Genomic DNA, 25,302 nt, shown 5'->3' on the forward strand with positions numbered 1-25,302 from the left:
ATCAGATCTAATCTATTGTCACTTCCACTGTATAATCGTAAGGGATGTGATTTAGGTCATGCCTGAATGGTCTAGTGGTCTTCCCTACTTTCTTCAGTTTCAGTCTGAATTTGGCAATAAGGAGTTCATAATCTAAGCAATAGTCAGCTCCTGGTCTTGTTTTTCCTGACTGTATAGAGTTTCTCCATCTTTGGCTGCAAAGGACAGAATCAATCTGATTTCGGTATTGACCATCTGGTGATGTCCATGTGTAGAGTCGTCTCTTGTGTTGTTGGAAGAGGGTGTTTTCTATGACCAGTGCGTTCTCTTGGCAAAACTCTTGTTAGCCTTTGACCTGCTTCATTCTGTACTCCAAGGCCAAATTTGCCTCTTATTCCAGGCATCTCTTGACTTCCTACTTTTGCATTCCAGTCCCCTATGATGAAAAGGACAGCTTTTTTGGGTATTAGTTCCAGAAGGTCTTGTAGGTCTTCATAGAACCATTCAACTTCAGCTTCTTTAGCATTACTGGTTGGGGCATAGACTTGGATTACTGTGATATTGAATGGTTTGCCTTGGAAATGAACAAGAGATCATTCTATCGTTTCTGAAATTGCACCCAAGTACTGAATTTTGGACTCTTTTGTTGATAATGAGGGATACTCCATTTCTTCTAAGGGATTCCTGACCACAGTAGTAGATACAGTGGTCATCTGAATTAAGTTCTCCCATTCCAGTCCATTTTAATTCACTGATTCCTAAAATGTCAATGTTCATTCTTGCCATATCCTGTTTGACCACTTCCAATTTGCCTTGATTCATGGACCTAACATTCCAGGTTCCTATGCAGTATTGCTCTTTACAGCTTAGTCCTTAATGTAGTTAATTCTACTGCTGGGAATGCACGCTAAGAAAATTCAGAGCTGTGCTCTAAGTTGCATGAAAAGCATGTTCCCTGAAGCTATGGTAGTCTCAAATTAGAAATGACTTAGGCTAAAAAAAGCCTCCTTGCATCATCCTGGTTTTTTCTTCCCGTCATTAAGCCAACCCATAAGCAAGTCCTGTAAAGTGTACATCCAAATATATCCCAGGTTATCCTCGTATCTGCCACCATCTACCACCATTATTTCTTGCCAGAGTGCCTGTGTCAGCTCTTTACCTGATCTTATTTTTTCTACTCTTGTCCCTCTCTAATCCATTCTCTACAAAGGAGCCAGAGGAATTAAAAAAAAAAAAGGAAATGATATCAAGTTTCCCTCTTGTTAAACACACCTAGTGGCTTCCCACTTCTCCTGACACTGACCCCAAGGCTCTACACAAACTGTCCTGTGCTTACCCCTACAGAGTCATCTCCTATCAAGGCTCTACACAAACTGTCCTGTGCTTACCCCTACAGAGTCATCTCCTATCACCATGTCTCACCATGTTCCAACTATACCAGCTTTCTCTTTGTTCTTGGAATAATGCAAGTCAAGATAGCTTCTTCTAAAGCAATGGCTGTTGTAAGTGTCAAAAGGAGAAAATACTAAGGGCTAAATGCCACACCAACTTTTATGAGCTATTTCTTTGGGCAAGTTGATTAACCACTCTATGTCTCAGTTTTCCAAAAAGTGGGATAACAAGAGCAGGTACCTCTCATTCTCTTGCTTAAGAGAGACTATATTCTATACTTAGTGTAATAATAGCTTGGCACACAGTAAAGGCTCAACAAATATTAACTATGTAAGTTGACATTCTAAGTGGGATTCCTTGGGGGGGGAAATGATGAAAAAGGTCCCAACTGAATCACTCTCTATCCAAAACATTTTGATGGCTCCCATTACCCCAGGATCAAAGTCAGTTCCTTAGTACATAAGATCCCTTGTGATGTGGCTCCCACATTCACCTATTCTCCGTTAACACACCAGTACAAGTAATATACAACCTCTTGATCCGTCCCCTGCCTACACACACACACATGAGATGACAAGATGATTTCACAGCCCCATTTGTATCCATTTTTCTCTTGGCCACAAATACCAACTACTCCCAATACTACAGAACTTTTATTAGCCACTTAAAATTTAGTCCATCATGCATTATCTCAGTGAAGCCCTTCCTTCTATATCCTGTCCCAACTCAACCCTTCAGAGTAATCACCCTTCTGTGAGCTTCAACAGACCTGAGACAAACTTCTTTAACTGTTTTAGAAACACTTATGGTCTGGAATAAAAAGGGTAAACGGCTCTAACCAACTGTGAACTCCTTGAAGGTTGAGTCCCTATCCAATATTCTATTACTATAACACAACTTCTGCTCATGAATGACTGTGGTCAAGTTACTTGTACATTAACATCAGTTTCATGTAAACCATAAAAGGGGGGTAGCCCTTACTAACCTCATGGGGTTGAGAGAATTACATAAGAGAATATGGATGAAATGTCAAGCAATTTCTGCAATAGTTGGCACTCTATATAGCAGTCATATAAATATTACTGAATCAGCTTTGCCATCCATGGGGGGAAAAAATCAAAAGGATCAAGATTACTTCCATTACAATGAAAAGAATGAGGGCAACTATCATTGTATTACAAGTAATGAAAAATGAAAATTATTAAGGTGGCACAGGTAGGGGATAATTCTTTTCCAAATACGGTGCTAGATCAACTGGATATCAATATGGTAAAACATGTATCTATCTCACAACACACATAAAATTAATTTCAAATGGATTATCTTAATATAAAAGGTAAAACAACAGAGCTTCTAGAGTACATGAGAAATTCTACATGACCATAGGATAGGGCAAAATTTTCTCAAACAGGTCAAAAAAGCACCCCATATAAAGGGAAGGTATTGATAAATGGAATTACATAAAATATTAAGAATGTTTTAATGAAAAAAACACCCTTACAAGAGTGTAAAGGCAAGCTACAGAGGGAAGACACTGTAATACACATTGTAATATGTCTGACAAAGGACTAAATCCAGACTATATGAACCATGTCTACAAATCATAAGAAGACAAGACAACCCAACAGAAAAACAAGCAAAAGATTTGAATAGACTCTTCACAAAAGAGTAAATTCAAATGGGATTGTAAACGTTAAAAACAAAAAAAAAGATATTCAAAATGTGGTCCATGGACCCCTGGTGGGTTCCTGAGACTCACTTCAGAGGGTCCACGAGGTCGAAACTATTTCATCTTAAAAACTATTTGCTTTCTTCACTGTGTTGATATTTTCACTGATGGTACAAAAGCAATGATGAGGACTTCCCTGGTGGTCCAGTGGTTGAGAATCCACATGCCTGTGCAGGGGACAGGGGTTTGATCCCTGATCCAGAAAGATTCCACATGCCTCAGAGCAACTAAACTCATATGCTGCAACTGCTGAGCCTGTATGTCACACCTACTGAAGCCCGTACACTCTAGAGCCCGTACTCTGCAACAAGAGACACCACTGCATCGAGAAGCCTGTGCATAGCAAGGAAGAGCAGACCTTGGCACAACTAGAGAAAAGCCCACTTGCAGCAACTAAAACCCAGTGCAGACAAAAATAACATTTAAAAAAAAACAAAAACAAAAGCATCAGTGAGTAACTAGCAGTCACGGTAATCTGACTCACCAGCCACTCCAACTATCCAGCCCCCCCATCCATTTTCCCATCAAAATGTCCTTAAAGAAGGTAGTAAAAATTACCAAGTGTTCTAAAGTCTCAATCGTTGACTACACTTCTTTTTAATATCCTGTGTGATGAAATAGGAAATATTCATAAAGCACTTTTGCTGCATGTAGAAATACAATGGCTGTTTTGTGCAGCTAAGCTGCTAGCTAAAGTAGCCATTTCTTCATGGAAAACTATTTTTACATAAAATGACAAACCAAGGCTATTCAGATTGGGCTACACAGTAGACACTTTCTAGAAAACCATAGAACCTGTTACTTCAAGGAAAATAACTGACAGCATATGTTCCCAATGATAAAATTCAAGTTTTCAAGAAAATTAGCAATTTGGAAATTTGTATTCACCACTAGGAGAAGGAAATGGCAATCCACTCCAATGTTCTTGCCTGGAAAATCCCATGGATAGAGGAGTCTGGCAGGCTATAGTTCGTGGGGTGCCAAGAGTCGGACACAACTTAGCGACTAAATCACCACCACCATTCATCACTAACTTGATGGGTTCCCGATACAGATGCTGATGAGATTAGTAATACTGATGAATATGATTTTTTAGATATTGTGTAATAAAATTTGTCAATGTTTCATGAATCAGCACATACCAGTGAACCAGCATTTTCCAAACAACTAATACATGATCTTCCAACAGCAAGCACTGGTAAAAGATCCATTAAAAGGACATGATAGACCAGTGGATTTGAATGTAATAAAGTACAAAAAGTTCACTGATATGAATTCAAATTTTACACTGGAACTAACCCTTTGTGAAAATTAATGGAGAGAGAAACCTAACTAAAATAGAATGAGGAGGCCAGAAGGGATAGGTATCACTGGACCTATCAAGCAGGTATCACTGGACATCAACACAGACTCCAGTAAGAAGAGAATATCTTCCATTCCTGCAGGAAGTAATACTATTTTACTACTTTCAGTGGAGGAAGAGAGATTTTCTCCTTGCTGGTAACAGCTCCGGTAATGAGAGAGTACCACAACTTGGTCAATGAAAAGCCATTATACTATAAGCTCCCAGTTTCTTCCAACAGACTTCTGATTTATAACAGCCCCAAGGAAGTGACAAATAGATTTAAGGGACTAGATCTGATAGACAGAGTGCCTGATGAACTATGGATGGTGGTTCGTGACATTGTACAGGAGACAGGGATCAAGATCATCCCCAAAAAGAAATGCAAAGAAGAAAAATGGCTGTCTGAGGAGGCCTTACAAAAAACTGTGAAAAGAAGAGACACCAACAGCAAAAGAGAAAAGGAAAGATATACCCATTTGAATGCAGAGTTCCAAAAAATAGCAAGGAGAGATAAGAAAGCCTTCCTCAGTGATCAGTGCAAGGAAATGGAAGAAAAGAATGGGAATTAGCAAGAAATGGGACAAAGCAAGAAAATTAGAGATACCAAGGGACCATTTCATGCAAAGATGGGCACAATAAAGGACAGAAATGGTATGGACCTAACAGAAGCAGAAGATAGTAAGACAGGTAGCAAGAATACACAGAAGAACTGTACAAAAAAGATCTTCATGACCCAGATAATCACAATGGTGTGATCACTCACCTAGAGCCAGACATCCTGGAATGTGAAGTCAAGAGAGCCTTAGGAAGCATCACTTCAAACAAAGGTAGGGGAGGTGATGAAATTCCAGTGGACCTACTTCAAATCCTAAAAGATGATGCTGTGAAAGTGCTGCACTCAATATGCCAGCAAATTTGGAAAACTCAGCAGTGGTCACAGGACTGGAAAAGGTCAGTTTTCATTCCAATACCTAAGAAAGGCAATGACAAAGAATGCGCAAACTACCACACGATTGCACTCATCGCACACACTAGTAAAGTAATGCTGAAAATTCTCCAAGCCTGGCTTGGAGAATATGTGAACCATGAACTTCCAAATGTTCAAGCTGGTTTTAGAAAAGACAGAGAACCAGAGATCAAATTGCCAACATCTCATGGATCATCAAAAAAGCAAGAGAGTTCCAGAAAAACATCTATTTCTGCTTTACTGATTATGCCAAAGCCTTTGACTGTGTGGATCACAACAAACTGTGGAAAATTCTTAAAGAGATGGGAATACCAGACCACCTGACCTGCCTCCTGAGAAATCTGTATGCAGTCAAGAAGCAACAGTTAGAACTGGACATGGAGAAATATACTGGTTCCAAATAGGAAAAGGAGTACATCAAGGCTGTATGTTGTCACTCTGCTTACTTAACTTATACGCAGAGTACATCATGAGAAATGCTGGGCTGGATGAAGCACAAGCTGGAATCAAGACTGCCGGGAGAAATATCAATAACCTCAGATATGTAGATGACTCCACCCTTATTCTCTCTAAATGGGTCTTCCAGGTGGCTCAGCAGTAAAGAATTTGCCTTCAAAGCAGGAGACCTAGTTTCGATCCCTGTGTCAGGAAGATTCCCCTGAAGACAGGAATGACTACCCACTCCAGTATTCTTGCCTGGAGAATTCCATGGACAGCAAAGCGTGGCAGACTACAGTTCATGGGGTCACAAAAAGTCGGACACAACTGAGCAATTAACACTTTCACTTATTGTTTTAGGTTCACACCTTAAAGAAACTTATCATTTATCAAGTTTTAGTGTAATACAAAATAGAAAATGCACAATTATTTGAAAATTACTAAACTACTCCTCTCTTTTCCAACAACTTATCTATGTTAAGGCTTAAAGATAAACATTATCAGCTACAGACTTAATACAGAAGCAGAAATGAGAATCTAGCTGATTTCTATGCCAGATATTAAGAAGATCTGAAACAATGAAAACAATGTCACTCTTCTCATTAAGTTTTTGATTTGGAAAATATTTTCATAAAATTTGTTATTTAGGTTAACACACAAGAGGTTTATTATTTTTTAATGAATAAATGTATATTTAAATTTTAATTTATAATTAAAATATTTTGGCTATAATTTATAATACAGTAAAAACTGACAGATATAACTCAAAACACATCTTTTGGGTTCCTAAGTAACTTGGGGGTGTCAGGCGAGTGTATGCTCCTTGGTTCTTTGTCCCGTCACAACAAAAATTTGGAGTGACGAACATTAAAGCCCCCTTAGCAGGTCACAGCTCTCGGAAGACGGACTGTGTTACAGCTCTTAAATAAATCAGTGTTACAGCTCAGTGTTACAGCTCTATTTTATTTAGATAATAGCAGGAAAATCCATCTTCGAGGCATGAGGGCACGTCGCTCCAAAGACGCGAAGAGAAGAGCGCCCCATCACGCTGGGGGGAGAGAGAGAGAGAAGAGGGCTTTGGCTCCTCTTTTTATATGTTTCTCTGTCCCTGGGCCTGTCTTATGTAAACTGGGCCAGCCAGGAGTGTTTGTTTTACCTGAGGCTCTCACTTGGTCCTCCGACCTTCCTTTGTTCTATTTTTGTGGGCTTTTCCCTTCCACGTCTTTTAGCCACCGCCATTCTGGACTCCTTATCCCTATTCTAACTACCTAACAGGGGCATGCACGGGAGTTTCTGAGACAAAAAAGTTTGAGATCTGCCAGCATAGGAAATGTAACTTCAGGAAATAAAAATTTTATTACACAGATGTTCATAGTATACTATTTCAAATGAAAAATTGAACATTCTTGAAATACCCAATGGAGACTAGGCAAATTATAGCATGTATCATCAGTAGAATAAAATATCAGATACTAAAAAAAATACATTTATCACTTTAGTAAATAAAACATAAAATTAAAAAAAAATGTGGAACACAAATATTGGGAATATTTTAAAAATATGTAAAGATACAGACTGATTGGGATTAAAAAATGAATTTTGAATGACATAAGAGCTTTACATGCAAGGATTTAGTTTTAGTAAAGCTGGCTAAACACAGGAAAAATTGAATTTTCAAAACAGAGAATAAGATTTGGGGCATACAGTTTCCTGACTGAGGACACAACTGAGCAAAGGGACAGGGGTTAGAATCAAAATGACAACAAAAAAAGTTAGGCTTAGATTAAAAAAAATTTCCCTCACAGATGGGCTGTTTTCAGTAATTCTTCCGAGAGATCTCAGCAGAACAGACCTACTTTGCATCTTCAATTCTCCATTGTAATGGAATGTCCTCTCCCTCTATGCCAGCATCACACCAGCAAACCAGTACCCTCTGACAAGCTCTGGACACACATGTCACCACACACTTACTGAAGCAAGACATCTCAACTTCAGTTTGCATTTGGCGGTTTCCAGGTGTGGGACAGGCAACGTGGTATGGAAGTGCGGGTGAGACACAGAACAGTGTGCTATGCAGTGGGGCAGAGGCTGTTGTTTCCTGCTCAGAACAGAACCCAAGGCTGTTTAGTGATAGGGTTAATTAACAACCCGCAGCAGTCCAATGGGTCCTCTGCTGACCCATTCTTTCCCTTCTTCCTGCCCTCAGGCCCTACCCTTAAAACTGGCATTGGTGGAAAAAACAAAAAGGTGACAGTGAGAGTGCCTACTTGCCCAAAAACAAGGCAGTGATGGGGCTCTCATAAAGAAGTTGTCTTTATAGCCATCTGTGCTGACAGGGGAAGGTGGCTCGCAATGGGTGGGTGTGGAGGGAGAAGGGGACGACAGAGGCCAAGACCCATCAATTCGTCTGTGGCTGACAAAAAGCCTCCTAAACATTCCGCCTCTTCTTCCAGTTCAGTGTCCTAGTCCTAGACAATTAGCTTGCTTGAGAAAGATCTCACTGGAGGGAGAGGTAGGGGATACATTTTTCTCCAAATCAGTGTGCACTCACTACACTGAACTTGTACACAAACCGATTACATGAATTAAAACTGAAGAGTGCAATGGGGAAAGCATAAGCTTCTGAGTCCCATGTAGGGGCAAAAGCCCAGTTCTCACCATCTCAGTTAGATAATTTTGGGAAGTTATGCTGCCTCCCCTTAACCATTGTCTTCCTCTCGGTAAAAGCAGGGATGCCGCTGTTCTCCATGTAGGACTGTCTGGAAGATGAGCAACCATAAATGAAAACACGGGATGGCAGTCAACACATGGTGGACAGCCAAGAAATAGCATTTTTTCCTACCCTACGTTAAGTGGTGGCCATTGTGAGGAACATGTCCTCACGATGGAAACAATGTCCATAGAGGTCCTGGGCTAAATGCAGTTGCCCAGCATACCCTCTGGGTCGATACTCTCACACCTAAGTGGCTCCACAGCATCAAATCCTTTTCTCAGAGGAATAGGCTATGTTATTTTAAAAAAATAAAAGAAGGTTCTCTCTTCCAGGGGACCATCTAGTCATTACACCTTCAGTGTTGTTCTTATCTCTGCCTGCTACCTGAGTTAAGATTCATGAAGTATTTCCTGAACATCTACTATATTCTGAGCAATGAGCTCAAGATGACATCTATCATCATATTCCTGAGATAGGTACAATAATTCCCAAGCTGCCCATGAGAAAACCAAGGCTAACTGTGCTCACTGAGACAGGCAAAGCTACAGGGCCAGGGTTTGAACCCAGCTGATCAACCTGCAAAGCCTGTACTCCTAACTGCCATATGATACTCTCTCCTTGACATGGGAGGTGGGTGAGGTGGCAGAAAAAAGGGAAAGAAGTCCCTTCTGCTAAAAGTGGTACACAGGAGTGATAAGCCTTGGCCCTCTGCCTCACCCCTTCCAATCCACCAGGATCCTTAGCAAAGACACCACCGCCATCTGTTAGTATTCTTCAATGATTTCCAACTGTCCATTGGGGAGATTCAGGTACATCAGGTATGCCTGGCATCACGAGGCTTGCAAAATCTAGTCTTATCCTTCAGAGCTACTATATCCCAGGATTCTGACATGAACTCTTTCTCAAACCAAAATTCAGAGATAACCCCATGCTTTCAGACCTTGATGCCACTGGTCTGCTGGTCTCACAGCCTGGAACAACCTCCCCAGAAAGGAATCTGAGAAAATAATTCAGACATATGAAAAGGTAAAAAGAAAAGGAGCCTGAGGAACACTTCTCCTCTTCCCCACAAATACACAGCTCAGGCAGCAACCCCCAAGAAGCCTTTCCTAGGCCACTGATGGAGGATCTCTGTGATAATCCCTGATAACCTGGCAGTTATATAAACTCTTATTTACTCACCTGTCTCCCATACTAGAGGGACAGCACATGCCTCCAAAGTACAGGCGCAGGCCCAGGGATCCCTGAACCCAGAGCAAAACATTTGCTGGATAGAGAATTCATCAAAAATGTGAAGATATAGGTCCAGGTGATAGAGATACAAAGGGGTGAAAAAGCAGGGTAAAGGGGATACGCACTTGAAAAACACCAATAATCTTGGAATTAGAGAAAAATAACCACATGGTACGGATCTAACAGAAGCAGAAGATATTAAGAAGAGGTAGCAAGAATACACAGAAGAACTATACAAAAGAGATCTTCACGACCCAGATAATCAAGATGGTATGATCACTCACCTAGAGCCAACATCCTGGAATGTGAAGTCGAGTGGGCCTTAGGAAGCATCACTACAAACAAAGCTAGTGGAGGTGATGGAATTCCAGTGGACCTACTTCAAATCCTAAAAGATGATGCTGTGAAAGTGCTGTACTCAATATGCCAGCAAATTTGGAAAACTCAGCAGTGGCCACAGGACTGAAAAGGTCAGTTTTCAATACAATCCCAAAGAAAAGCAATGCCAAAGAATGCTCAAACTACCACACAACTGCACTGATCTCACATGCTAGCAAAGTAATGCTCAAAATTCTCCAAGACAGGCTTCAACAGTACATGAACCAAGAACTTCCAAATGTTCAAACTGGTTTTAGAAAAGGCAGAGGAAACAGAGATCAAATTGCCAAAATCGGCTTGATCATTGAAAAAGCAAGAGAGTTCCAGAAAAACATCTATTTCTGCTTTATTGATTATGCCAAAGCCTTTGACTGTGTGGATCACAACAAACTGAAAAATTTGTAAAAGAGATGGGAATACCAGACCACCTGACCTGCCTTTTGATAAATCTGTATGCAGGTCAAGAAGCAACAGTTAGAACTGGACATGGAACAAGACTGGTTCCAAATTGGGAAAGGAGTACGTCAAGGCTGTATATTATCACCCTGTTTATTTAACTTATATGCAGAGTACATCATGAGAAATGCTGGGCTGGATGAAGCACAAGCTGGAATCAAGACTGCCGGGAGAAATAAAAATAACCTCGGATATGCAGATGACACCACCCTTAAGGCAGAAAGTGAAGAAGAACTAAAGAGCCTCTTAATGAAAGTGAAAGAGGAGAGTGAAAAAGTTGGCTTATAACTCAACATTCAGAAAACTAAGATCATGGCATCTGGTCCTATCACTTCATGGCAAATAGATGGGGAAACTGAAAACAAGGACAGACTTTAGTTTTGTGGGCTCCAACATCACTGCAGATGGTGACCTCAGCCATGAAATTAAAAGACGCCTGCTCCTTGGAAGAAAGTTATGACTAACCTAGACTGTTTATTAAAAAGCAGAGACGTTACTTTGCCAACAAAGGTCCATCTAGTCAAAGCTACGGTTTTTCCAGTAGTCATGGATGGATGTGAGTTGGACTATAAAGAAAGCTGAGCACAGAAGAATTGATTCTTTTGAACTGTGCTGTTGGAGAAGACTCCTGAGAGTCCCTTGGACTGCAAGGAGATCCAACCAGTCCATCTGAAAGGAAATCAGTCCTAAATATTCATTGGAAGGACTGATGCTGAAGCTGAAATTCCAATACTTTGGCCACCTGATGCGAAGAGTTGACCCACTGGAAAAGACCCTGATGCTGGGAAAGATTGAAGGCGGGAGAAGGGACGACAGAGCATGAGATGGCTGGATGGCATCACGGACTCAACGGAGATGAGTTTGGGTAAACTCTGGGAGTTCATGATGGACTGGGAGGCCTGGCGTGCTTCAGTCCATGGGGTCGCAAAGAGTCAGACAGAACTCAGTGACTGAACAACAACATTGTTCTATTGACCTATGAGTCTGTCCATCTAATGTAGCTATATAATAAGCCTGAATACTGGGTATAGTGATTTCTCCTTCTTTATTTTCAAAATTATTTTTAGCTACTCCAAACTCCTTTGCCTTTCCATATAAATTATGGAATAATCTTGCTCTATCTTCAGAAGTTTTTGTTGGGATTTTGATAGGAATTGCATTAAACTACTGTATCAATTTGTGGAGTACTTAACATCTTTGGTGCAGGGGGAAAGAATCCGCCTGCAAATGCAGGAGACACAAGAGATGCAGGTTCAACCCCTGGGTTGAGAAGATCCTCTGGAGTAGAAAATGGCAACCCACTACGGTATTCTTGCCTGGAAAATTCCATAGACGGAAGAGACTGGAGGGCTACAATCCATGGGGTGGCAGAGTCGGACACGACTGAGCCACTAACACACAGAGGGTATCAATTTGTGGAGTATTTGACATTTTTACTATGTTGAGTCTTCCATTCATGAACATGTGATGCTTCTCCATTTATTTAGGTCTTCTTTGATTACAGTTTTCAGCATAAAAGTCTGAAATGTTTTGTTAGATTTACACCTAAGTACTTTTTTCAGTAATTCCAAATGGTGGCCTGTGCTGTGCTTAAGTTGTTCAGTTGTGTCCGACTCTGCGACCCCACGGACTGCAGCCTGCCAGGCTCCTCTGTACATGGGGATTCTCCAGGTAAGAGTACTGGAGTGGGTTGCCATGCCCTCCTCCAGGGAATCTTCTAAACCTAGGGATCAAACCCAGGTCTTCCACACTGTAGGTGGATTCTTTACCAGCTGAGCTAAAAGCTATTATATTGTATCTTAAATGTCTATTTCCGTGTGTTTATTGCTAATACAGTGAAACACAGTTGACTTTTGGATGTTGAGCTGGCATCCTACAACCTTACTAGGCTCATAATATTCTTTTTCTGGTAGATTCCTTGAGATTTTCCATGTAGACCATTATGTCAACTATGAATGTAAACTTTTATTTCTTCCTTTCTTATCTGTATGCCTTTTCTTTTTCTTGTCTTAATGTGGTGGCAAAATTTTCAGTACTATGCTGAGTAAGACTTGTGAGAGTGGATATCCTTGCCTTGTTTCTTAGGGGGAAAGACTTCAATAACTAATTTTAAATAAATTCCTTTTGCTAGTATAATGTTGGTCTCATAAAATATTGTTTAGGTTATTACCAAACCACTCTCCAGTTGAAGGGAAAATACAAAATCTCAAACATGGGCAATTACTATCAGTTCTCTTATAGTCTGATCCTAGGAGCCTTATTTCAATTGTTATATATTCATGTTTCCAAATAAGACAAAGCTAGGACCTTTTAAAATTTTTTTGCAGCTTTACTGAGATATTTTATGTATCACAAAATTCAGCCAGTTAACATAGTGGTTTTTAGATGTTTACAGAAAGTGCAACTACTCTAATTCTTAGAATATTTTCTGCACCCTAAAAAAACACCCTGTACTCATCAGCAGTCATTCCCCATTCATGCTCTTTAATCCTTCCATCTCACCTCCTGGCAACCAAATAATCTACTTTCTGTTTCTGTGGATCTGCCTATTCTTGACATTTCACATAAATGGCTTTTTTTCACTTAGCAGAATGTTTTCAAGGTTCATACATGCTGTGATGTGTATCAGTACTTCATTTTTTTATTGCTGAAATACTCACTGTATACACATATCACATTTATCCATTCATCAGTTGATGGACATTTAGGCTGTTTCCACTTTTAGGCTATTATAAGTAATGCTGCTATGAACATTCTTGTACAAAAGCTGTACATGAAGATGTGCACAAACAAGTAGTTTATCATTGTAATTTGGATTTCTGTTTTTTTCTGTTTATGGGCCACCTGTACACCTTCCTTGGGGAAATGTCTATTCAAATCCTTTAACATTTTTGAAATTGGGTTGCCTTTTTATTACTGAGATGTGAAAGTTCTCTATGTATCTATGTTACAAGTCTCTTGTCAGACATGCGATTTGTAAATGCTGTTAAATTCAAGATAACAAGTACATATATCTTTTCTAGTGTAATTACGCTCAGGCATCTACACAATGAAACAAACGTTATCTTATCATTATTTACTGTTTATTTCTCATTTATATTATACTTTACCCTTTTTGCAATTGTGCATTTGGTAAGTTAGATTATCTATGAACTTCATTTTCAGAGAGTAAAGGAGATTTCAGAGAATATTTGTTTTGATATGGGAAGTAAATCTGAGAGAGCTGAGAATTACTATCCACTTAATAAGATCTAAAAGTCTTCCCCAATTTGACTGCTCTCTAGGGCTTATCCTTAAACCTTGTCAACATATTCTGGTTACATCACAGCAGAGCACTGGGCTACAGTGAGGACACTTGAACCCGTAGCTCCTGCTCTGTCTCTCTATTAACTGGCTGGCAAGTTAATAGGCCAGTCATCTTAAATAAGGGGTTTAGATCAGACAAGTTGCTCCCAACCTTTCAAAACTTTTTTATCAATTTCCACTTTTCCCACAGAAACCAGTATTTCCAAAAATTGTCAAAGAGACTTGCCAATTATTACTTATTATAGTAATAAATCTCCCATTTATTAATGAAAAGTATACAACTGCAACACAGAGTGTTAACAATGGCACTTAACACTTATTGAGTGCTTATTATGGCTGCACAGTGAGCCCTCCCTCCTAACCCTGCCAAGCCCACCATTACCACCGCACTGTGGGCTCCAAACTGGAAAGCGCCCTCTCAGCTAGAGACTAAGGTGTCCCTGCTCCTAGGCTTCCCTCAGAGCAGAAGTCTCCAGTCCTAAATAGCACCAACCCAATCTGCAAAGGTCTTAGATGTGACTCGCTCAGACCTCATGCTGTTTTGGAAAAGTTTTCACGATGTCAAAGAGATCGGGGGTTACAATGAAGTGAAATGCAAAGAAAGGGAACACTGAGACGACATCCCCTCCAGGAACCTCCAGTATTTCTGCATCTTTGCATTTTCCCCAAAAGCCTGACTCAGTCCTGTACAAACAGCTCTGGAATGAGTAACTGAGCCAGCTAGGCAGCAACTATGGAGTACTACACGCACGCCTCAGAGGCACTGACTCTTGGGCAAGTCAGAGGCTCTGTGCAGCCTCTAAAAAAGATGCAGGCAACCTTATTGTGACCAGCAGCAGTACAAGAATCCACTGCTCCACTCAGATCTCCACTTCCTGTCTCTGAATACCAAGACTCTCGACAATTCTGCTGCAGAGATGTGGGGGGTCCAGAGAGGGGTCAAGCAGGACGGTCACGGACAGAATCCGTCTGGAGAAGCTGGGGCTGCCCTCTGCGGGCTGCGTACTCACCAGGTAGGCTGTCGGCTGGTGTGTGGGTGTTGTGGGTGAATCTGGAGTGGGTCCACCTCTCTGGCAGTGGCAGGGGGAAACTCCCGGTGGGGACTTAGATTGGCCTTTTCCCACTGCTCATGAATAGGTGTAATAATCCCAGACACAATGCGAGACCGAAGCTCCTCGCTGTTCTTGTAGACCCTGAAGAAAGGAGACGAGGCGTCAGCGGCTTTCAGCTGGTTGGTAGCCCTGCGCACAGTATTCTGGTGGTGGTGGTGGCGGCGGCGGCGGCGGCGGGGACAATGGCGGTGATGGCCCTGATAGCGTTTGGACTGCTCGCAAGGGTGGGAACAGGCCGCCCGGCGGCCCTGGGTAAGGGGGGCAATAGCCCGGCGTTGTCTCCGAGATTTGGGCCTAAGCTTCTTAGGCATCTGAGTTGCCCCTTCTCGTTTACCACCCCATTAGAAAGAGGTGAGGGTGCAGGGGCACAGGGCCTTGACTCCTCTGGGCCCAGCCCACCCCACCCTGCGCTCAGCCTCATTGTGTGTTCATCACATGTCATGGGAAGAGTCATGGAAGGCAAAGGCTCCATGGGAAGGATAACCAGGTTCCTGGCCCAAGCAAGCGGGGCTCTGGGGCTTAATGTCCAATTCTGCCACTAACTCAGAGGCCCTTGGAAGGCTGCTCTAGGCCTCTTTTTCTCTGTCTGTGAGAGAAAAACAATGTGAGCTATCGCTGAAGTGTTAAGGCAGACTGAGGTAGCAGGGAGTGAGCAGGAACTCTATGGAGTTCCTAAAAATCTGTCATTTTAAAATGAGTCATATCCTGAGTCAAAAAACAAATCTTATAAACCAGGGACACAGAAAATAGACTGGTGGTTGCCAATGGGAGGAAGTGGAAGAGGACTGCACTGGGAGTTTGGGATTAGCAGATGCAAACTGGTATATACAGAATGAATAAACAAGAAGGTCCTATTGTGTAGCACAGGGAACTACATGCAATACCTTGTGATAAACCATAACGGAAAAGACTATGATATAAAATGCCTACATTATATAACTGAGTTACTCTGCTATACAGCAGTAATCAACACAATACTGTAAATCAACTATACTTCAATAAAAAATAAAGAAAAAAAAGCAAACCTCATAAATGTAAATCAAAACCTGAAGGAAAACAGATGTCTTTACTGGAGAGAGAGGTGGCAAATACTGTCATAATCAAGTGATCAAATTGAACAAAATCAACAAGACAGATGTCATGTGCCTGACATGAAACACTTAGAAGAACATAGCCTCACTTACATAGAGTTCTTGTTGAAAATGTCCAACCTGAATCAAATGATAAGGAAATAATCTGAATGTTCTATACAACTGACCTCAAGTCTTTAAAAATAGCAATGCTAAGAAAAATAGAAGTCTAGGAAACTTCTAGATTAAAGGTAATTGAAAAGACATGAAAATAAACACAATGTGTGATATTTGGCTGGGTTAAAAAAACACAAAAACCTCAAATTGAAAACTACTAGACTACCCAGAAAGGACACTCCTTGGATGACTGTAGAACTGTAGACTGAACACTGACTGTGTACTAAATGACATTAATGTATCAAAGCTAAGCTTCCTGAGTGTGGTAACTGCCTTAAGGTTATACAGGAAGACGTCTACGTAAGAACGAGGATATACATGCTAAAATATTTAGGGTTTAAGGTTCATAAAGTCTGGACATAATTCTCAGATGGCTCAAGAACAAAAAAGCATACAGAAAAAGTAAGTAAATGCAGCAAAACATTAAAAACTGGTGAACCTAGGTGGTGGGTATATGGGTGTTCATTGTATTATTTTTGCAAACTCTCTTTTCTGAGGGGTTGCAAATTTCAAAATAAAAAGTCAAGATAATGAGAAGACAAGTCAAACTCCAAGCAAATATTTGCAAAACACATATATTAATGTGTTTAATGACTAATGTTTAATTACATTAATCACATTAATGTTTAATGTGATTAATAACTGTTATCCAAAATATACAAAGAACTCCTAAAACTCAACCTTAAGAAAGCAACTCGATTAAAAAACGAATCAAAGACCTGAACAGATACCTCACCAAAGAAAATGCACAGACAACAGAAAAGCATATGAAAAGATACTCAACATCATATGTCATCAGGGAACTGCAAATGAAAACAAAAATGAGATACCACTACACAGCTGTTAGAACGGCTAAAATCTGAAACACTGACAAGGATGCAGATCAATAGGAACTCTCCTTTACTGCTGGTGGGAAATTAGAATAGTATAGCTACTGAGGAAGACAGTGTAGCAGTTTCTTACAAAAGTAAACATACCCCAACACCACCAAGAATGGAATCTGGGTGATAATGTGTGTCAGCACAGGTTCATGAACTATAACAAACACACCACTCTGTTGCAGGACCGTGAGAGTGCAGGGCAAGAGGGAGGTCCCAGGGAATTCGCTACACTTACTACTCAATTTTATTGTGAACCTAAAACTGCTGTAAAAAATAAAGTTCATTAAAAAAACAGGGGAATGGAGTGTACCAGAGTAGCTACACTTTATCCTAAGAGCTCACTGGCCTGGCCCCATCTCTACCCTGCAGAGTATAGTCTCTTGGTTGCATCGTTTTATTTCACAGGGCATTTCCCACATGAATCTTCTCTTCAAATAAATTAAAAACAGAAAGAACTGAGTGCCCAGGAGAGAAAGATCCTTCTGTTAACCTTCTTCCATTCTCTAACACCTCAAGTCCATTCCTTATGTCTGTCTGGCCATTGGTTCTCTCTTCTTTTTTCCTAGGCAAAAGCCATTGCTTTGAAATACCTGTGGAAGTCAACCAGATGTTCTGAATCGATATAATCATTCAAGTTCAGGGTCAAATCTGACACTTGCTGTGAGCCATGTTCCTAGAAAAATGAAAACAGAAAATGAGAGACTGGGGTATGTCTGGTCTAATGAGTGAGTAAGTGGGCGACTGGGGGGAGAACAACAATTTTATATCCAACCTAAAGAAATACACATGGGCACCAAGAGACATATACAAGGACTGTTTGTAACAGATGAAATACACATTGAGCATTTGGGGACAACTCTCGATTTAGGAATAATGCCTTTCTGAGGCAGAGCCCAGAAAAGCCTACTTCCCAAGCTCTTTTTTTTTTTTTTTTTTTTTTTTTTTTTAAATATTATTTTATTAGTTGGAGGCCAATCACTTTACAACATTTCAGTGGGTTTTGTCATACATTGACATGAATCAGCCATATAGTTACATGTATTCCCCATCCCGATCCCCCCTCCCACCTCCCTCCCCACCCGACTCCTCAGGGTCCTCCCAGTGCCTTTTGCAGCTTGAAAGCAAACATGTGAATGGGGTGCCAAATAGATGCACAACTTCAACTTGGCGGTGAGGAACATGGATAAACAGGCTGAGTAAGGAGCAGACACCTTGCCATTACGGGCAGCAGCAGAGGCACAGGGGCTACAACATCAGTGGCTCATGAGAAGGGGGCCCCTGGGTTGGCAGCCAGCCAGTACCTAATGCTCTGGGCTGACGGCAGCAGCACTGGTTTCCATAGCATGGTTTGGAGCGATGCCCTGGAAGCTTAGCCTTCAAACTGCTTTTCCAGTTCTTCCGAAAACTCAGTTATCCCAGTTCTTTTAATAAACCTGCCTATTTAAATGAACCTAAGGGGATTTTGTTGTTTCAAACTAAGAACCTTGAGTGATATAATATATAAGTGATCATCAAAAAGAAGAAGGGTAAATAAATTATTGTATTATGGAATACTACAAGTAGTTAAAATGAGTAAGGCATAGTCATTTGCATTGTCATGTAAAGACCTCCAAAACACATCAAGGTAAAAATGCAAAGTGCAGAACACTACAGACTGCATGATATCTTTATACAAATCCAGACAACCAGGCCAAACTTAAGAAAGTCACTGCCCTCAGGGTGCTTGGAGTCTGTGTTATACAGACTACAGAACACTCTGCTATAGTGGCAGAATACAAAACACTATACCAAAGCATAAATGTAATTAATGAATTGCAAACCGTGTCAAGTACCAGGAAGGAAAATAAAATGATGAAGCAGAGGCATAATTTAGATCTTTCTGAGAGACTAGAGGAAGCAGTCAGGACTGACTGAACTTTGTGAGTAACTGAAAAGAAAACAAGAGGGAGTTGGTCAGGCTAAAGGACTGTACCTGTGTGAGGCAGCAAAGGTGGAGAGAAAGAGCTTTCCAGGAGGGAAAAAACGAGAAGGATAAAGGCTTCAAGGCAGCAGAAAGCTGTGAGCCATGCATGTCTAAAGAACTAAAAGCAGTCCCCTAGGGCTACAATAAGCGTTTTTTGTTTTCTCCCAAATTGTCCCTGAATGAATCTACCTTAATTTACTTCACTATTCCTTTGTGATGGCAAGCACTTCCTTTTACAATAATAAGGAGTAGACATCTTTGAACACAAATCATTTCTACATTTAGGGTCCTGGCCTCAGAATAAAGTTCCAGAAGTAGGATCACTAGGTAAAGGCTTCACATACACCGAGGGCTCTTAAACGGGTTTCAAAAAGGCGATCCCAAGGTCCATTCCCAACATCAGACTCTTTATGATTACAGACTCACCAGCACATTGATGATCATGCTGTTCTCCACGGTGACAGCCTTCACGAGGAGCTTTCTGGACCCATCCTTGGACTCATATCGGAGGACATACAGGTCTTTATTACTGTTCCATTCCACTGGCAGCAGCTCTGATTTCTTATCATTGGGACCTGGCTGAGAGGACACCAGAGAGGAGAAAGATCATGACTTCAGATCTGAAAAAAGGAAATTACAGATAATCTAATCCTGTTCCCTCACTTTACAGACGAGGACATGGAGGTCGGGAGAAGTAAAACGTTGAAGGTCCAACAGCAAGTGACAGGATCTGTGGTCTCTGGACTCCAGCTCCAGCGTTCCTCCCTCACTCCTGACTGCCTTTGTGACACAGCAAACTGGAACCTGTCAAGAAGCTACAGTCTTGGTTGAATAAGCTCCTCTCCATCTCCCTGCCAAGAATAAGGCCAGTCATCTCAAGGAATACTGTGAAATTCTAAAGACAGTGTTTCTCAAAGTTTGGAATTTCGGCCAACTGCAAAGACATCATGAAAGTAGTGACTAAAAATACAGATTCTAATGACACCTCTCTAGACTACTGTAGTTGTTTAACAAAAGTTATGAACAACTTTCAAACAAACACAAAATACAGCATATGTACAAGATAAAAAAGAATAAAATGGACAACTAGGTATCTACAGCCAGCTTACAACAAAGAACATGGCTGAGTGGTGTACCCCTAATGAATCCCCCTCCTCTTCCCTTGTGGGTACTCACCAGTCTGTATTTTTAAACATTTCCTTATTTTTCCTTATAGTTGTGTTACTATACACAAATCCTAAAAATAAGTTGTTTCAAATGTTTTTGAGTTTTATATAAATGGCATCACTTTTGCCATTTTCATTCAATATTGTTTTGAGAGTTATCCATAACTATAGCTGATGCACAGTGCGTCCCATTGCTACATAGTTCACAGCCATATAATGCGTCATTGTATGAATATGCAGCAAGTTACACTCACGTGATGGATATGTGGGGTGTTTCCGACTTATCTGTTACGCTATTATAAATAAGGCTGCTATGAACATTCTTGTACACAGGGTAGCTCATACATCTCCTAGGTACACAGAAATGAACTTCTATAAAATATGTCTAGGGGAAGAACCTTTAAATTTATAAGATAAAGTCAAATTGTTTCTCAAAGTATGGATTTACACTCTCATGAGCAATGTATCAAAGTTCTTGTTTCAAGTGGTCGGCAACATCGCTACTGTCCAACTTAAAATATTTTTGCCAACCAAATGGATGTAAAAATGCATCACTGGGAGTTGTGATGCCCTCCTTTCTTAAAAGAAAAACAAACAAACCCGAGGACTTTCCTTTTACACACTAATGTTTGTGACATAGTTCTCAAACTATTTCTATAGAAAAACCCCAAACCTGATTTTCAGGTGGGAAAAGATTTCTTAAACAAGGTCCACAAAAGAAAAAAAAGCTATCTTTGACACTGCTTATGATTTAAAGCTTGCGATCAACAACCGCTACTACTAACAAAGTGAACAGGCAGCCACAGGCTAGGATGAGCTATGTGCCATGGCTGCAAATGAGAAAGAATTAATAACTAGTACAAAAAGGGAAAGCCTGAAAAATGAACAATAAAAACTGGTAATCCACTTGAAAGACTGGCAGAAGATAAGAGCAGCTAACTCTGCATAAAGGGTTGTTCAACTTTACTAGCATTCAGAGATACCAGCATCCACCCATCCGACCGCTATTATCCGTTTCTCTATTTTTTGCCAGGTGTTTGTGTGGGTGTAAGGAGAATGGCAACCTCTAAGTACTGCTGGAGGCTGTTCACACTCATACAACCCCCTTTGGAGAGCAATTTGGTAATATTTAGTGCCATCAGATAAGCCAATACCCCATGAGCCCAAACCTCCACTCCTAAAAGAAATTCTGTACACAGAGGAACAGGGATTATGACAAGGGCGTGTTGGGGGCACCAAAGAAGGGGGGGGAAAATTGCACAATATGCCTACAGTACAGCAGTGAGAAGAAACAACTAGGTCTAACTGCAGTATTACAGGTAAAAATAAACAACTTGACAAAGAAACTTTTTTTAAAAATGAGATTTACAGCTGGGTACCATTTATGTAAAAAGAATAATTAAAACACATAAAAAAACTTCTGTATTATTTTCATGGATGCATATGTCTGCAGCTAAACACAGAGCAAGTGGACTGGGAAGATCTGTATTCATGAGACTATAGTGGAAAGGAGTGGGACCAAAGACGAAAAACAACAACAAAAGGTCTAGGAACACAAACCTCACAGATACCAAGGACAACGGGAAGCCAAGAATAGAGACTGTGGGCCTCTCCTCTTTGGCACCTCTGGGCCTCAGGAATCAAATGAGGAAAGTGGTGCCAAATAAAATTCAAGATGTTGCAACTGGCCTGGTTTCAAACCTGGCTAAATGACAAGGAAGCTCACAGGCCTGAAGCAGGGAAATGAAAGTGATAGAAAACAGAAGTGAAACTTATCAGCCAACTCTGCTTAAGAAAGAGAAACTATCTCTTCATCCCTAGCTGGGTAAATTTCCTGTAACATGCATAGTGTCCTGGATTTATGGTTTACTTTGGAAGCCAAGAACTTGATAGTATGACTTGTCTTTGTTGTATCAAGGGCCTCTGAATTTATATTTATACTCTCCATGTACAGCATTCAACCCACCAGAATTTCTTCTTGGAATGTAAGTAACTGGGCCTGCTCACTGTCCCGTAACATCTGGCTTTGGGCAAGAGTCAGTGCTGGGGTCTGGCGGGGCTGATACCTCTCACTGCAGCAGAACCGGCGTTCCCCAGCTCAGTGCCTGCCCTGATACGGGAAGACAGGTGGGCCTGAGACTGGCCTTGGTGATAACAAGCCAAACATGGCATTCAACTGCCTTCTAGACCAGGACATCAATATCAGACCTCCCAAAGAGCTACAACTGGAAAGCAGCCAAAGCACATGGTTGGGGAGTTTAACTTGCTTGGATGAAAAAAATCTAAGAGCTAAGAGGGGGCTGTGGCAACCCACTCCAATATTCTTGCCTGGGTTATCCCATGGACAGAGGGGCCCAGCAGGCTACAGTCCATGGGGTAGCAGAGTCGGACATGACTTAACAACTAAACAATAAGAGGGAGCTGAGAATTGCCAAGGTCATGGTAAGTCAGGTGCAGAACTGGGTTTGGCATTCAGAGTTCCTCATTGCCCATGTTATGGCTAAAGAACCCCACCCCACGAAGTAAAGACAGCTGTCCCCTTAGGCAAAATCCTGGGGTTGGAAGTCTTTTAATGGCCGTGAGTGCATCCCAATATCCCTGGGCTAAAATGCGTCCCCAAAAGATCATTTCAGGCATTTTTCTTTTTTGTCATAATCCTTAGATTCCTACAACAGAAAACAAAATCCTCGAATTCAAGCCTATGGCCATCTCTATTCCCTTGCCACCTAAACCACCTAACATAGCTGTCAAGTTCTTACGAGGTGTGGTGCTGGCTTCAGGAGAGAAATCCAAATTCAATACTGAATTTTTGATTGAAAATGCATTGTTCTTCTAACCAAGTTTTATGTACACAATTTTCCTGAACCAGAGGATACAGAACCAGAGAGAAAAGGAGACAATTTAGCTTTCTATTTAACTGTCAACATATTAAATGATCAAGTACACAATTTCAGGACCTTCCTCTCTCTCTTATCAACCCTAGAAGGGTGGGAAGCAGGAGGAGGCTGCTTCAGACAAACATTCTCTGAACTTTGCAAACACTGCTGGTCTCAGCTGAGTCTGCTGGCCCCATGCTGGAAAACTAAAACCTCTCTTGAATAAACTAATAGGAAAGATACGCCTCCCAAAATGCTTCTACTCTGAAAGAAAGTAAACGCAGAAAGTGAGAGGAGGACAAGCACAACCTGAGGCCCAGAAGCATTTAAGGGCAGAGAGAAGCAAAAATACACCACCCTCTAGTGCGCAACACAAACACCCATCCCCCAGGGGCACATGCTTGACCTAGCACTGGGGTGGACAGTGGACAGTGCTTTCCAAACCCCCATCTGCACTCTCCTGGGGTCTCCCCCAAGAGGTCTGGAGTCAGTAGCTTTTTCTGTTTTCCATGAACTCAACATGTGGCACGGTAAACAGAGTGTACCTCTGAGATTCAGTCGGCAATCTTTTTTTAGACCAAATCGTGTTCTTTCTTAAAACTTGGAAGCCTGGAGTACATGACACGGGAATGGTGGCAGTTAGGAGGAGGCAATGATCTACGCGAATTGATGTCTCTAGGCTGTCAAAAGTGTCTTCGACAGAGTTGCTGACAGGATTTGAGCAGGAAGGGGTCCAGGTCAGTGCTCACAGGAAGCTGAAATGTACAATGACCCTGCGGGGGAGAGTCACAGGGAAGGGGCTGGGAAGGTGGGAGAATGCTACAGCAAAGAATCAAGTGAGGCAGGCCGGGCCCGGAAGTCCTGGGGCTCTGTGGGGACTGGCAACAAGGCCCCCGGCTCTAGGAGGCAGTCTGAGGATGGGAGAGCAGGAGGGGCTGCTACGGTAGGGACAGCTTTGGTGAAGGAAGGTTTCACACGCAGGATGCATGTGTGTACATGTTGGGGAGACGGTTGTTGGCCCGAAGCCTGAGTTCAAGATGACAACGGTGAGTGGGCAGCACGGGGCCCTGCAGTATAGAGTGAAGGATGTCGAGCCCTCTCGGCTGTTGACTGGAGCTGAGTCCAAACGCTCCCCTATGCTGGTGTCCCTCTATACCGGTGCTTGGATCCAGGTGAACGCTCCGGTACGGTAGGAGGGCGGTACTGAATACAGCCCTCACCCTACCCAGCGGCTTGTGAAGGAGTTCGGTGGAGTTCGGGTAGGTGAGGAGTGCTCAAGGCAGCTTATTACCCCCGTCTCAGTGCCAGAGGGCACAATGCCTGCCTGGGAGAACGCCAGCCGGTGCTGGAGCGAGTTTCTGACCCTGGGTTTTCAAATCATGTTGTGCCAGCTAGAATGGAACAGTAGAGAACCTCCCTGAGCCGCAGACTACAGGTACCAAAGGTGTCATAAGCCTCAGGGCCCGGATCTGGGAAAGGGGAAGGTCGAGCAGTCTGGACCAGGCCCCTGGTCTCTGGATTCGGGCAGAAGACGCCTCCCGCCTCCACCCTGGTCCCACGCCACCCTGGCTCCGTGGCGTACCTGGTCGCCGGCACCCAAGCCGTAGTAGCCGTGCGTGACCACCTCCCAGTGCAGAAAGCAGACGAGCGCGTCCTGCGCGCACGTGATGGCCGGCGCCACCGACGCGAACAGTACCTCCAAGCCAGCCATGGGCGACCCTGGCTTCTGCGGGCGGAGGAAAGGAGGGAGAAAGTGCGGTGAGCCGACTGGGCCCTCACAATACTGCTGACTCCCCTCCGCTACTCCGCAGATTGTAGTCTAGTGTCAACCTGCGTGACCAAAATGGAGACGCCCAGGGGTGGGGGGGGGGGCGGGGGAGGGGGGGGTGTGGCCACCGGAAGTAACTTCTAACTCGCGCGCTCTCGCGCGAGAGCTCCCGGCTGGAAACAGAAGGAAGACTCAAAGGTTCCGCCTGGCAGAACAGGACCCCTGTTCTAGGGTGGGCAGGGCAGGACCCCTGGGAGCGAGGTCCTTCAAATCTGGAATCTCCATCTTCTTTGTAGGTGGTAGGTGTGCTACACGTAGGTTGTGGCATCGTTGAAGAGAGGCTAAACTTTGTT

The 25,302-nt window shown here is 42.2% G+C and overlaps 1 protein-coding gene across 1 annotated transcript in view; it reads right to left on the reverse strand.

Annotated features, from left to right (window-relative positions):
• Positions 1 to 25,041, reverse strand: part of PSMF1 (proteasome inhibitor subunit 1) — a 40,773-nt gene extending 15,732 nt beyond the window's left edge. The window contains exons 1-4 of the mRNA XM_065921762.1: positions 24,764 to 25,041; positions 19,566 to 19,718; positions 17,767 to 17,849; positions 14,947 to 15,129 (exon numbers count right to left, since the gene is read on the reverse strand). Coding sequence (XP_065777834.1) covers positions 14,947 to 15,129; positions 17,767 to 17,849; positions 19,566 to 19,718; positions 24,764 to 24,892 — 548 coding nt within the window. The 5' untranslated portion in view covers positions 24,893 to 25,041. The remainder of the gene's footprint in view (positions 1 to 14,946; positions 15,130 to 17,766; positions 17,850 to 19,565; positions 19,719 to 24,763) is intronic.
• Between the last annotated feature and the right edge of the window lie 261 nt (positions 25,042 to 25,302).

The sequence above is a fragment of the Muntiacus reevesi genome, chromosome 2 (genome assembly GCF_963930625.1).
Source record: "Muntiacus reevesi chromosome 2, mMunRee1.1, whole genome shotgun sequence".
Lineage (NCBI taxonomy): Eukaryota > Metazoa > Chordata > Mammalia > Artiodactyla > Cervidae > Muntiacus > Muntiacus reevesi.